Genomic DNA, 13,349 nt, shown 5'->3' on the forward strand with positions numbered 1-13,349 from the left:
TTCAGGGTCAACCTGCACACCCCGAGGCCTTGGAGATGGCACCCATCTAGGCTGTCGAGAAGTGCGGGGAAGACTATCAGTGTATCTACCCCATTCTTCTCTGAAAAGCAGAGTTAGGAGACTGAGTCGTCACAGGTGCAGAGAGGGTACATGGAGTGCCAGCATGGTACTCAAAACTGAAGTTTGGGTTGGACCTGGAGTCCCTGGAGTACAAACTCCTCGTGGACTAACAGATGAGTATTAGTAGGTTGGAGTTTTTCATTCGGCCTAGATGTGATGATTGTGTCTGTAGATCTCACCTTTTCTGGTGTAGGGGTCATTGGGAGGAGGGAGAGTGGAATATTTGCCCACAGAACCAGCTGTCTGACATTCCTACCCTTCTCTTTCCAGCTTTGAGACCATCGATTCTCCAAGAGAAGTGAGCATGCGGCGATGTGTGGCTTTCAGCTCTGGACGGAGGGCAAGGTCAGAAAAACAAACCTTCAACATCACTAGCGCGGCTGTCCTCCGCCAAGGTAACGTAACAACGTCAGCCGGGCCCGGCGGACGAGCTGCATTGATAACTCAGTTCCCTCGGACAGACGCTCCGGGGTCACGTACCATTTTGCCCGATGTGACCTCGGCAGGGAGTCCCCCCAAGTTGCGTGTCCGGGTGGTTCTGGAACCCGGCAGGGTGTCCCACAGCCTCAAGGCCTGGCAGTGCACAGGTTGGGGTTGGAAAACTTGGACTAGCTATTACATTCTCTCCAGAGGCTGCCAGTGCATTTCCCCAGGCTTGAGGACCATTCCTCCAAAATTTGGACTGTCAGGTGTATTCTTAGCCTTGCCCTGCAATTGAGATAGAGCCACGGGCTGTACCGCTACCACATAGGGAAGTTATTGGCTGTGTGCGTGCATGAATGATGGTGGAGCGGGTTAGCCGGGTGGGGGAATAGAAGAGTGAAGAAGCAGATGCCATTGTGGAAACGGAAGCTGGTTCCGGAAATGGGGTGTGGGGCTCCATGCGGGGCACTGGTTCCGTCAGATTTGGTTGTAGGACTGAAGATGTAGGGCTTGGAACTCTATAGAGGGATCCAAGTCCCACCTTCAGAGTCACCCTACCCCTACTCAGACCTCAAAGAAGGGACTCCTCTGCTACCTGTTGAACACTAGGCTGATTTGAGCAGGTGGGGAGAGAAGGAATGTCTGTTTTGGAGAAACTACATTGATTGAATCTCCTCCCATTTCCTTCTCAACTCGCAGGAGCACTCTCAAACCCCTCATGCCACAGAGGGCTGTTGTGGAGAATCCAGGCACTCGGACCCCCGCAACCATCTTTTAGCCAGTGAGAATGCATTTAAATTGGCTCTCTCTTCTGCTCAGCAACAACGCCTCCCCTCCCTCACTGATTCCCATGCCTAATTCCCCCACTCCTCATCCTCCTGAGCTACCTCACATCTGCCCGATTTCAAAATCAGTCCCTTCAAATTTTGCCTTTAATTTCCCTTCCTTTGCACTGTCTGAACACTCTCATCCACTTTTTTCCCCTTTCTGATGACTATCTCCAACCAGACCTTCTGTGCCAAATTCCTTATCCAGTGTTTTTAAACATGCCCACTCTTTCCCTAGTTTTAGAGAAAAAAAAAACTGTCCTCGTCCTCACGGTTGCTCACCCCCCACCCCTCTGCCACTGTTCACAGGATAGATGAGAGCGGCATCCAAAGAATCCACTAGGTCATGACCGACCCACCGATCGATGGTTCGACCGGATGCAGACCGGTTGGGGGTCTCCACATGAGGAGGATCTTCACTGTGCAGCATGGATCCTGACTGGGTGGCTCCCTGGGCCACTCAGGAGACAGAGTTAAGAACTATCCTTTGCCCTCAACCCAACAGTGCCATTTTGGGGGGCTAAGCTCCCTGTGTTGAAATCTCCTTGTGTTGACATTCCTGTATGTTCACCCAGCATGTTCTCAGTGCCTGGAGGAAGGGACCTTCCTGTGTCTGAAAGAGATAGCTTCTGGGGGTCTATTATCCAGAACAGGACTGGGTGACATCATTGCGCCCGCTCTGTTCATCTCTGAGATGCAGAGCCTTGATGATGACTGAGTCCGATTTGGCAGGGGCTGGGAGGGGAAGAGCAGTGAGGCCTGGGACTCGAAGTTGACTTGTGCAGTCATCAGATTAGCTGTAGTGGTGACTGGTTTGGGAGGCTGAGGGAGGGGGGAACAATGTTTGCCCCGCCTCCACCCCCTCAAAAAAAAATAAACAAAAACCTAGGTTTTTTGCAGTCTCCTTCCCCTCCTCCTTTTGGTTCCAGTTAGGGCCCCGCAGCCTCTGCTTTGCAGGTTTGCCCCTACCCAGCCTTTGCTTTGCAGGTTTGGCACCGAACCCGTTCGGTTCAACGTTGGGCCCCACAACCTTTGCCTTGTAGGTTTGGCCCCGAACCCTTCTCATTCCAGTTTGGGCCGGTCAGCCTTTGCCTTGCAGATTGGGCCCCGAATCTTTTTCTTTTCGGATTGGGCCCCGCAGCCTTTGTCGTGCAGGTTTGGCTAGCAACTCTTTTCGTCCCAGTTTGGGCCCCGCAGCCTTTGCCGTGCAGCTTCGACTCCAAACCTTTTTGGTTCCAGTTTGGGCCCCCTAGAGTTTGCCTTGTGGGTTTGGCTCGTAACCCCTTTCGTTCAAGTTTTGGGCCTGCAGTCTTTGAGTGCGGCTTTATCCCCGAATCCTTTTGATTTGAGTTTGGTCCCCACAGTCTTTACCTTACAGGTTTAGCCCCAATCCTTAAAGTTCCAGTTTAGAACCCTCAGAGTTTGCCTTGCAGGTTTCCCCTGAACCCTTTTTGTTCCTGTTTGAGCCAGGGAGCTTTTGCCTTGCAGTTTAGGCTCAGAACCCTTTTCATTCCAGGTTGGGTCCCGCAGCCTTTCCCTTGCAGGTTGGGTCCGGAATGCTTTTGTTAACAGTTTGGGTCCCGTAGCCTTTCCTTTGCAGGTTGGGCCCAGAATGTTTTCGGTAACATTTTGGGTCCCGCAGACTTTGCCTTCTAAGGTTGGCCCCGAACACTTTTGGTTCCAGTTTATGCCCCATGGCTTTGGCCTTGCAGGTTTGCTCCTCCAATCTTTGCCTTGCAGCTTTGGCCCCGATCCCTTTTGGTTCCAGTTTGGGCCCCACAGCCTTTGCCTTGCAGGTTTGGCACTGAACCTTTTTGGTTCCAGTTTGGGTCCCCTAGAGTTGACCTTGCCTGTTTTGGCCCCGAAACCTTTTGGTTCCAGTTTGGGCCCCGTGGCCTTTGCCATGCAGGTTCCCCCCTCAATCTTTGCCTTGCAGGTTTGACCCCGAACCTTTATCATTCCAGTTTGAGTCCCCCACAAATGACTTTACAGACTGGGTCCCGAACCCTTTTCGTTCCTGTTTGGGCCCCCTAGAGTTTGCTTTGCAGGTTTGGCCCTGAACCCTTTTCTTTCCAGTTGGGGCCCCACAGTCTTTTCCTTGCAATTTTTGTTCCGAACCCTTCTCGTTCCTGTTTGGGCCAGGCAGCCTTTTCCTTGGAGGTTTGACCCTGAATCTTTTTCCTTCCAGTTTGGGCCCCACAGCCTTTGCCTTTCTGCTAAGACCCGGAACGCTTCTGGTTCCACTTTGGGCCCTGCAGCTTTTGCCTTGCAGGTTTGGCCCCGAACCGTTATGGTTACGGTTGGGCCCCATAAAGTTTTCCTTGCAGGTTTGGCCCGAACCCTTTTCTTTCATGTTTGGGCCCCACAGCTTTGTCTTGCATGTTTGACCCCCAACCCTTTCTGTTCCAGTTTGGCCCCCTCAGAGTTTGTGTTACAGGTTTGGCCCCAAACCGTTTCGCTTCAGATGGGGTCCCACAGCCTTTGCCTTACAGGTTTGGCCCTGAACCCTTTTGGTTCCAGTTTGGGCCTCCTCGAGTTTGCCTTGCAGGTTTGTCCCCGAACCCTTCTCATTCAGGTTTGGGGCCTGCAGCCTTTGCCTTGCACGTTTGGCCCTGAACCCTTTTTGTACCAGTTTGACCCCCTAGAGATTGTCTTGCAGGTTTGGCCCTGAACCCTTTGGGTACCAGTTTGGACACCCTAGAGTTTGCCTGGCAGGTTTGGCCCCGAACACTTATCGTTCAGTTTTGGGCCCCACAGCCTTTGCCTTGCAGGTTTGGCCCCGAACCCTTTTTGTTCCAGTTTGGGCCATGCAGCCTTTGCCTTGCAGGGTTGTGCCCCCCACCTCCACCGCCCCCCCCAGGCTTTGCCTTGGAACTTTGGCCCCAAAGTTGGGCATTCCGGGCCCAACCTGCAAGGGAAAGGCTGCGGGACCCAACCTGGAATGAAAAGGGTTCTGAGCCTAAACTGCAAGGCAAAAGCTCCCTGGCTCAAACAGGAACAAAAAGGGTTCAGGGGAAACCTGCAAGGCAAACTCTGACAGTTCTAAACTGGAACTTGTTTGTACTTTAAATAAGGTACAGGTAGGGGAAGCCACTGAGTTTAAAGTTGTTTATGCACGTGGCTGCCCAGGGAGATTCATGAAGCGTGAAGGGAACTGGGACCAACCCGGGACCTCCAGGATCCCAGGTGGTTCTGGATCCAACCCCCTATCCCAGGTTGCTTAGGTGCAGAGCACAGGCTGGGTCAGCGGGCATCACAGGCTGGGGTCAGTAGCCATCGCAGGTTGGTGAGCATCACATGCTATGGTTGGTGGGTATCTCAATGGGCAGAGCAGACTGGGGTTGGCAGGCATCAAATGCTGGGGTCGGGGGGCATCACAGGATGGTCACACACAACTTTTAACCCGACTAACTTTTGAGTTGCTTTAGGACAAGAAAGAAGAGTGACCCACCATTGCCCTGGGCTTGACGTTAAATGGAATCCACGGGGGAAGCTCTCTCCTGTGGCCCACCATCAATCACTTTTCCTCTTCTCCGACTCTCACCACAGAAAGTCCACTCCCCTCCCCAAGATGAGGGGGCGTTCTTACCCTTGCCCCTGCCCAATGTTACCCACCCAGCCCTCCTGGTTGCCCGCCTCAGGCCTCAGTGCTCCTGGCTCGTGGTGTCCCCCAGAGAAGCAGCGTGACTCAGTGGAAAGAGCCTGGGCTTGGGAGTCAGAGGTCATGGGTTCGAATCCCGGCTCTGCCACTTGTCAGCTGGGTGACTTTGGGCGAGTCACTTAACTTCTGTGTGCCTCAGTTATCTCATCTGTAAAATGGGGATTAAAACTGTGAGCCCCAAGTGGGACAACCTGATCATCCTCTATCTCCCCCAGCGCTTAGAACAGTGCTCTGCACATAGTAAGCGCTTAACAAATACCAACATTATTATTATTATTATTATTTCTGACCCTGCTGAGCTCTCCCCCATTTGCTCTGTTTCAGGAGGTGGGGCATGTTCAACAGCTGGTTTGTGACTTCCCCTGGTCCCACATGGAGAAGCTGGCTTTCCTGGTGAGTTCTGGAACTGAGGGCTGAGGGCCAGCAGCCCAGGCTACAACAGTAGCTGGGGGCTCGCTGAGTCCATGGACCCTCTGAGCGTCCACTGGCCCACCTAGCCATCAGTCAGTGGTTTTTGTGGTGCCCTCACTCTGGGCAGAGCACTGTACCCCACCTATGGGAGAAGACAGGGGAGTAGTTAGATTCAATCCCTACCCTTAACAATAATGATAATGGTATTTGTTAAGCACTTAAAATGTGCCAGGCACTCTACTAAGCGCTGGGATGGGTACCAGAAAATTGAGTTGGACACAGTCCCTGTTTCATATGGGGCTTACAGTCTCAATACCTATTTTAAAGATGAAGTAAGTGAGGCACAAAGAGAAGCAACCTGCCCAAGGTGACACAGAAGACAAGTGGCAGAACCAAGATTAGAACTGCTGACCGATTCTGATTCCCAAATTTGTGCTCTATCCATTATGCCATATTTCTATATACTAGGAGTCTACAGGCTAGTGGAAGAGTTGGACATTAATAATAATGATGGTATTTGTTAAGCACTTATTACGTGCCAAGTACTGTTCTAAGTGCCAGGGTATCTACAAGGTAATCAGGTTGTCCCACATGGGGCTCACAGTCTTAATCCCCATTTTCCAGATGAGGTAACTGAGGCCCGGAGAAGTTAAGTGGCTTGCCCAAGGTCACACAGCAGACAAGTGGCGGAGCTGGGATTAGAACCCACGTCCTCCGACTCCCAAGCCTGTGCTCTTTCCACTAAGCCACGCTGCTTCTCCTAAAAGTGAATGACTGTCAGGGTAAGCAAGAGAAACTAAAGCTACAGAGAGGAGTGTGGTGGGGATGGGGTGAGCCCCTGGACTCTCCCCAGGTGCTTAATACAGCGCTCTGCCTCGAGATGAAGTGCAGGGTCCCCACCCTTCGGTGGATCCCAACCCCTAAAGTCGAAGGGATATTGTCACAGAGGGGTTCAGTAAGTTGCTGTTTTTGACTCTTCGAGGTGAGAAAAGGTGAGATAAGGTCAGACCCAAACAAGCTTCCCTAAGCTCCCGAGCTACAGCAAGAGACATGCTCACACCCACACACACTCATGTGCACACGTGAAGTCAGTTGGTTGTATTTATTGAGCACCTACTGTCTGCAGAGCACTGTACTAAGCGCTTGAGAGAGCACACTACAACAATAAACAGAAACATTCCCTTCCCACAATGAGCTTATAATCTACAGGGGCATGTGCATGTTCATTTTGCATGTTCATTTAATCGTATTTATTGAGCTCTTACTGTGTGCAGAGCACTGTACTAAGCATGTATGTACACCCTGTCTCTGGTCTGTCTCTCTTCCCCCTCCTTCATTCTCATGAGTGTCTACACAGCTTGTCAATGTAGGCTGCGGGGAGATGAGACCGTGAGCCCCACGTGGAACAAGGAGAGTGTCCAATCCGATTTGCTTGTATCCACCCCGGTGCTTAGTACAGTGTCTGGCCCATAGTAAGCGCTTAACAAAATACCATGATTATGATGATGATGATGATGATGATGATGAGGTCCAGGACTTGTCCTCATGGCCCCGCTGTTAAAAGTAAAGAACTCTGCAAGCCGGTCTGGGGTCCCGTGTCTCCGCTGCCTTCCATGGCCTGGCCTGGGTCTTCCCTGCATCCAGAATTGGCGTCCCACAGCAGAGACAATTTACTCATCATCTTCCTGGTAGGGCTCTCCAGGCTTTCCTGTCTGGGTCTTCATAGAATCCTGACAGTCTCTCTGGGTCCCACTCCTTGCCAGACCCCCGGTAGTCTAATGCCCCCACAGCCGTCCTAATAATCATGATATTTGTTAAGCACTTATTAGGTGCCAGGCACTGTACTAAGCACTGAGGTGGATACAAGGAAATTGGGTTGGACCCAGTCTCTGTCCTGCATGGGGCTCAATCTTAAACCCCATTTTGCAGATGAGGGAACTGAGGCACAGAGAAGTAAAGTGACTTGCTCTAGACACAGCAGATGAGTGGCAGAGCTGGAGTTAGAAGCCATGACCTTCTGACCCCCAGGCCCTTGCTCTATCCACTACACCATGCTGCTTCCCATTCTTCCTGGGGGCAGACCACCTCCATTTCCTGGGTGTCTTCCCTGACGCCGTCCGGTCCAGTCCGAATGGGGCGTGCCCACCCCTGTAGTCGACACAGGTTCCCCATTGTGGCGTCGGCCCCGGGCACAGGTTTTGGGGTGGGGGCGCCTCAGGCGGGTGGTTCCTCCCCAGCGAACCCCCCGATAGATCAAGGTCCCGCCCCTCTGGCAGGGGAAGAAGTTTGAGATCAATCCAGATGGACTGCCTTCTGCCTGCAAGCTGGTCTTCTATAGGGCTGCCCTGTCCGCCCCCGTCACTTGCTCCAGCTGCTCAGTAGCAGCCACCAGCTCTTCCTACACCTCCAGCCCCTGCCAAGGAAACTGCGTTAAATTGAGGAGGCCGAAAGTAAGAGTGCAGGGGTGGGATGGGATTGATGGGGTGAGACGGGGTTTGGGGGAGGCAGGACAGTGGGGGTGGGCTCGACATGACACGAGATTCCCAGCTCCAACATTTGTCTGCTGGGAGACCCTGGGTAAGTCGCTTCCCTTCTCTGGGCCTTAGTTCCCTCATCTGGGATGAATACTGTGATTAATCCTCATTAGGATTAAGACAAACTCTGTTCTCCAACCTGATTAGTGTGTATCTACCCCTGTGCTTAGTACAGTGCCTTGCACTTAAGTCTTCTAGACTGTGAGCCTGTTGTTGGGTAGGGATTGTCTCTGTCTGTTGCTAAGTGCTTGGAAGAGCACAATAGAGATGGAAGACATGATACCTATGCTCAAGGAGGCTACAGTCTAGAAGGGGAGACAGGCAATAAAATCAGTTTACAGATATCAGTGGAAGTCGTCTGAGGGAAAGGGGATGGGATGAGTATCTAGCTGCTCAAGGGATGTGGACTTAAGTCCCTAGAGTCCCAGAAGGTGGGAAATAGGATGGGAAGAAGAAAGATTAGTCAGGGAAAGCTTACTGGAGGAGATGGGATTGTGTGGCTGAAGGTGGGGAGAGCAGCGGTCTGCCAGATGTGTAATGGAAGGAAATTCCATGCAGGCGGGAGGGTGTGGAGCAAGGGGTTTGCGTCAAAAGAGATGAGAGTGAGGCAGAGTGTGTTGTCCTGAGAGGAAAAAAGTGTGCGAGTTGGGATATATAGGGTGGGGAGCCAGGCTAAGTCGAGGGGAGAGAGCTGATTGAGTGCCTTAAAACCCCAGGGTCACGAGTCTCTGCTGGACAATAACAGGGACAGGCAACCATTGGTGGGTTTTGAAGAGCAGGAAGATATCATCATCATTAATGGTAGAAAACCAGCAAGGCCTAGTGGATAGAGTGCAGGCCTGGGAGTCAGAAGGACCTGGGTTCTAATTCCAGCTCCACTGTTTATCTGCTGGGTGACCTCAGGCAAGTCTCTGGGCCTCTGTTCCCTCATCTGTAAAATGGGGAGTTAGGACTATGAGCCCCCGGTAGGACTGGGACTGTGTCCAACCTGATTATCTTGTATCTACCCCAGCACTTAGTACAGTACCTGACAACATAAAAAATGGTATTTATTGAGCACTTACTCTGTGTAGAACACTATATGAAGCACTTGAGAGAGTACAAGTCTTCTCCATCCTCACCGCCAGCTCTCTCATCTCCCTTCCTACTGTAGAAGCAGCACGGCGAGGTGGATGGAGCTTGGGTCTGGGAGTCTGGAGGATCAAGGTTCTAATCACAACTCTGCCACTTGTCTACTGTGTGACCTTGCACAAGTCACTTTGCTTCTCTGGACCTCAGTTCCCTCATCTGGAAGTGGGGAATAAGACTGTGAGCTCCATGTGGGACCATGTCCAAACCGATAAGCTGCATGTACCCCCAAATTTAGTGCAGTGCCTGGTGTATAGTGTTTAACAAATACCTTTAAAAAACAAACAAACAGGGGTCTCTGTAAGAACGGGGGAGAAGACATGAGGCAGAAGAGAAGGAGCCAACCGAGAGAGATAAGGGTTGAAAATAGCAGCAAAAGCAGTAGGGGAGAAAAGGAGCATGTTATTAAGAGGGGAGAGTGTTCGCTTTAGCAGCACAGGAAGCGGAGATGGGTTGAGAGAAGAGGGGAGAGGCTTCTCGAGGGACATGGCTGCGCAACAAGAGGATGAGGAAGCAGAGCGTTGACAGGAGCGGCGGAGGGATGTGGAGATTTGGCCAAGTTCATGCCTGATGTTTTCTATTTCGCCAAAAATATTTTGGAGAGAGTGGGTGGGGGGCTTCAGAAGAGGGTAAAAGGTTTGAAAGGGTTGGCAGTCATGTCCATGAGGATCAGCGAGGGAGTTTCTGAAGAGAATTCAGCACTGAGGTCCAGCCCGGCGGAGTGAGTGTGTGGTGGGCGAGGTCAGCCCTGGAGCTGGGTGTTGGCCAGCTGTGTCCCGCCACGTGGACGCCAGAGCTGAGGAAGCTGATGCTGGGAAGGAGGAGAGGATGTGGGGAGAGGCCAGCAGCGTTCTCCCCGGGCAGCTGGCCTCTTTTTGTAACATGCTCCAATTTGCAAAGGATTCTGGATCCTCCATCCCCTTCTGGGAGAGGAGGGGCGAGCAGCGTGGCTGGTCCGTGGTCCCTCTCTCCATCTCGGCCCACCTCCTCACCATGCTTCCTCTGCTCTCGTCCTGGGGCCTCAGGTGGAAATCCCGTCCTCAGGCTCACCTTGTCCAGCTCATACTTCCTCACCTGCTCCAAATCTGCCCTCTCTTCTGCTCAGTGCCATGGCTTCTGTGCTCTCCCTTGCTCACTGCCACATCCGTTCTCACTGCCACAGCCAGTTACCCCAGAACTTTAACTCGGTCGTGAAAGCCCCAAAGTCCTGACCTCCTCCTCCCGGTGACCTCGCCAGCTACTCTCATGACAAAATGGACTTTGTTGGCGTGAGCTCCCCAGAGCGTCTCCCTCATCTCCCCTCCCCGCCTGCCGCGTCCCCTCTCTCTTATCCTTCTCAGTCACCCCTTGACATGTCTCCCACCTGGTTGTGACATCTTCCCCCTGCACTGGTGCTGCTGTCCCTCTTCCTTCTCACGTCTAAGCCTGGGGTCAGGGGACACATAACACAACTCACAACTCAGGTGCATCCCCCTCTGGCAGAGTTCAGGGAGAGAGTGGCCACCAGTTAGCCAAGTCATCTCTGGAGCCTCTATATACATATATATGTGTGTCTGTATACCTATCCATTTATATATATATAATGGTACTTGTTAAGCACTTAGAAGCACAAATGCCAAGCACTGATCTAAGTGCCGGGGTAGATAAAAGTTAATCAGGTTGGACATAGTACCTGTCCTACCTGGATCTCACAGTCTCGGAAGGAGGGAGTAGGATTTAGTCCCCATTTTACGGATGAGCTCACTGAGGTACAGAAAAGTCAGTCAATTGTGTTTAGTGAGCGCTTACTCTGTGCAGAGCAATGAGAGTGAAATAGAACAGTATAACAGACACATTCCCTACCCACCAGAGTTTACAGTCTAGTGGGGGAGACGAACATTAATAGAAATGAAAGATATGTACATAAGTGCTGTAGGGCCTGGAGGGGGGATGAATAAAGGGAGCGAGTCAGGGTGATTCAGAAGGGAGTGGAAGAAAAGGAAAAGAGGTCTTGGGGAAGGCCTCTTGGAGGCTGTGTGCTGTACATTAGGCTTTGAAGGTTGGGGAGAGTCACATTGTTTTTTGGACATGAGATAGGGTGTTCCAGGCCATAAGCAGGACATGGGTGAAGGTTGGCAGCGAGATAGATGAGATGGAAGTACAGTGAGAAGGCTGGCATTAGAAGACCGAAGTGTGTGGTTTGAGTCATAGAGAGTAGCGAGGTGAGGTAGGAGGGGTAGAGAAGTGAAGTGATTTACCCAAGGTGTGGCAGGTTCAGGTCAAAGGCGGGACAAGAACCCAGGTCATTCTGACTCCCGGGCCCGTGCTTTTTCCATTAGGCCACACCGCTTCTCTGGCCTGAGTGGGGTGGGCGGCCGCCCTGCCGATGGAAATATTGTTGGTGGTCTGAAGTGGGGCGAGGCTGAAGGCAGGGAAGTCAGTGAGGAGGCTGATGCAGTACTCGAGACAGGATATGATTAGTGCTTGGACCAGTGTGGTAGCAGTTGGGAAAGGAAGAGACAGAGTCTAAAGAGATGCCGTGAAGGTAAAACTGACGGGATTTGTGGCAGACTGAACCCATGAGTTGAGGATAATGCCAAGTTTGCAGGCTTGAGATGGAGGGTGAGGGTGTTGTCTACAGTGATGGGAAAGTCAGTGAGGAGGAGAGGGCTGGGGATGGGAACGTGAGTTCAGTTTGGACATGTCAGCTTTGAGGTGTCAGCAGGACATCCAGGTAGAGATGGCCTGAAAGCTGGAGGAAATGCGGGTCTGCAGAGGAGGGGAGAGGGCCGGGCTGGAGAAGTGGATTTGGGAATAATCTGCATAGAGATGACAGCTGCAGCCGTGTGAGCAAATGACTTCTCCAAGGGTTCTAGTCCAGGCTGCCACTTACCCGCTGGGTGGTCTTGGGCAAGTTACTTGAATTGTCTGTGCCTCATTTTGCTCATTTGTAAAATGGGGATTAAATATCCGTTCTCTCTCCATCTGAGGCTGTGAGCCCCGAGCGGGACAGGGACTGTGTCTGATGGGATTGTACTGTAACTTCCCCCGGTGCTTAGCATACAGGAATTACTTAAAACAATGCCACAGCCATTAGTACTGACTAGTCGTGCAGGGTGAGGGTGTTTGTCGGCAGTCCTGCACAGCCTCCGCTCTGTCTCCAAACCTGCAGTTCCCTTGGAGCCTCCTCCGACCCGAATCTCCCCACAGAGAAGAAACACTACCAGGAGTGGTACATCAGCGACACGCCGGACAGGGACCGGTCCTCCCCGGGCAGCATCGACAGCGGAGGGGTCCAGGGCGGTGGGCGGACGAGGAGGAGGAGAAGCAGGAGCCCCCCGCAGCTGGACTCGTGTAGAGGCTCTGCGGGCAGTCGCCGGTCCTCCGGGAGCAAGGTGGGGTCAGGGCAGCGGGCGTCCGGCGAGATGAGCGTGGACGGGCCCAGCTCCAGCAGCAACGGTGACGCCCTGGGGAGAGACGACAGGGTCCCCGACGGCCACAGTGAGTGGGTCGGGGCACCGTTGGGAAGGGGCTGCCGGCGGTGGCGAACCCCCCAGCCTGCCTCCCCACCTGACCCTTTCCTCTCCGCTGCAGAGTTGGGGCCGGTGTCGGATAAGCCTGGGGACACCGTCTGGGGATACCCCTGGGACTGGGGCCAGCGGGACGGGTCAGCTGACGGGCTATCTGTGGACGGCCCTGCCTTTGGCTATCTGAACAACTGTGGTGGTGAGGAGGGTCCGGGCCCAGGGGGTGGAGTCGGGCATCGGGGATCTGGGGTGGGGAGAGAGACGGGCAAGCAGACTTCCCGCCCAGATCTAATGAAAGGCTTCAGGGGAGGGTGGATTCGTGTGCAGCATGATAGAGTGAAAAGAGCACAGACCTGGGAGTTAGAAGGTCATGGGTTCTAATCCCCACCCTGCCACTCGTCTGCTCCGTGACCTAGGGCAAGTCACTTCACTTCTCTGGGCCTCAGTTACCTCATGTGGAAAATGGGGATTGAGACTGTGAGCCTAATGTGAGACAGGGACTTTGTCCAACCTCATTTGATAACAATAATAATAATAATAATGAAATAAGTTGTATTTGTATTTGGTATTTGCCAAGCACTGTTCTAAGCTCTGGGGTAGATCTATAGGGTAATCAGGTTGTCCCACATGAGGCTCACAGTCTTAATCCCCATTTTAACAGATGTGGTAACTGAGGCACCGCGAAATTAAGTGACTTGCCCAAAGTCACACAGCTGAGAGGTGGTGGAACCGGGATTAG

General features: G+C 52.6%; 1 protein-coding gene across 1 annotated transcript in view; it reads left to right on the plus strand.

The window, feature by feature from the left end:
* The first annotated feature begins 395 nt into the window (after positions 1-395).
* LOC114811156 overlaps positions 396-13,349 on the plus strand; it is a 45,236-nt gene continuing 32,282 nt past the window's right edge. Inside the window, exons 1-6 of the mRNA XM_039911965.1 lie at positions 396-515; positions 1,243-1,324; positions 1,680-1,842; positions 5,356-5,424; positions 12,256-12,584; positions 12,678-12,809. Of these exons, the coding sequence (XP_039767899.1) occupies positions 1,799-1,842; positions 5,356-5,424; positions 12,256-12,584; positions 12,678-12,809 (574 nt within the window). The 5' untranslated portion in view covers positions 396-515; positions 1,243-1,324; positions 1,680-1,798. The remainder of the gene's footprint in view (positions 516-1,242; positions 1,325-1,679; positions 1,843-5,355; positions 5,425-12,255; positions 12,585-12,677; positions 12,810-13,349) is intronic.

The sequence above is a fragment of the Ornithorhynchus anatinus genome, chromosome 4, assembly GCF_004115215.2.
Source record: "Ornithorhynchus anatinus isolate Pmale09 chromosome 4, mOrnAna1.pri.v4, whole genome shotgun sequence".
Lineage (NCBI taxonomy): Eukaryota > Metazoa > Chordata > Mammalia > Monotremata > Ornithorhynchidae > Ornithorhynchus > Ornithorhynchus anatinus.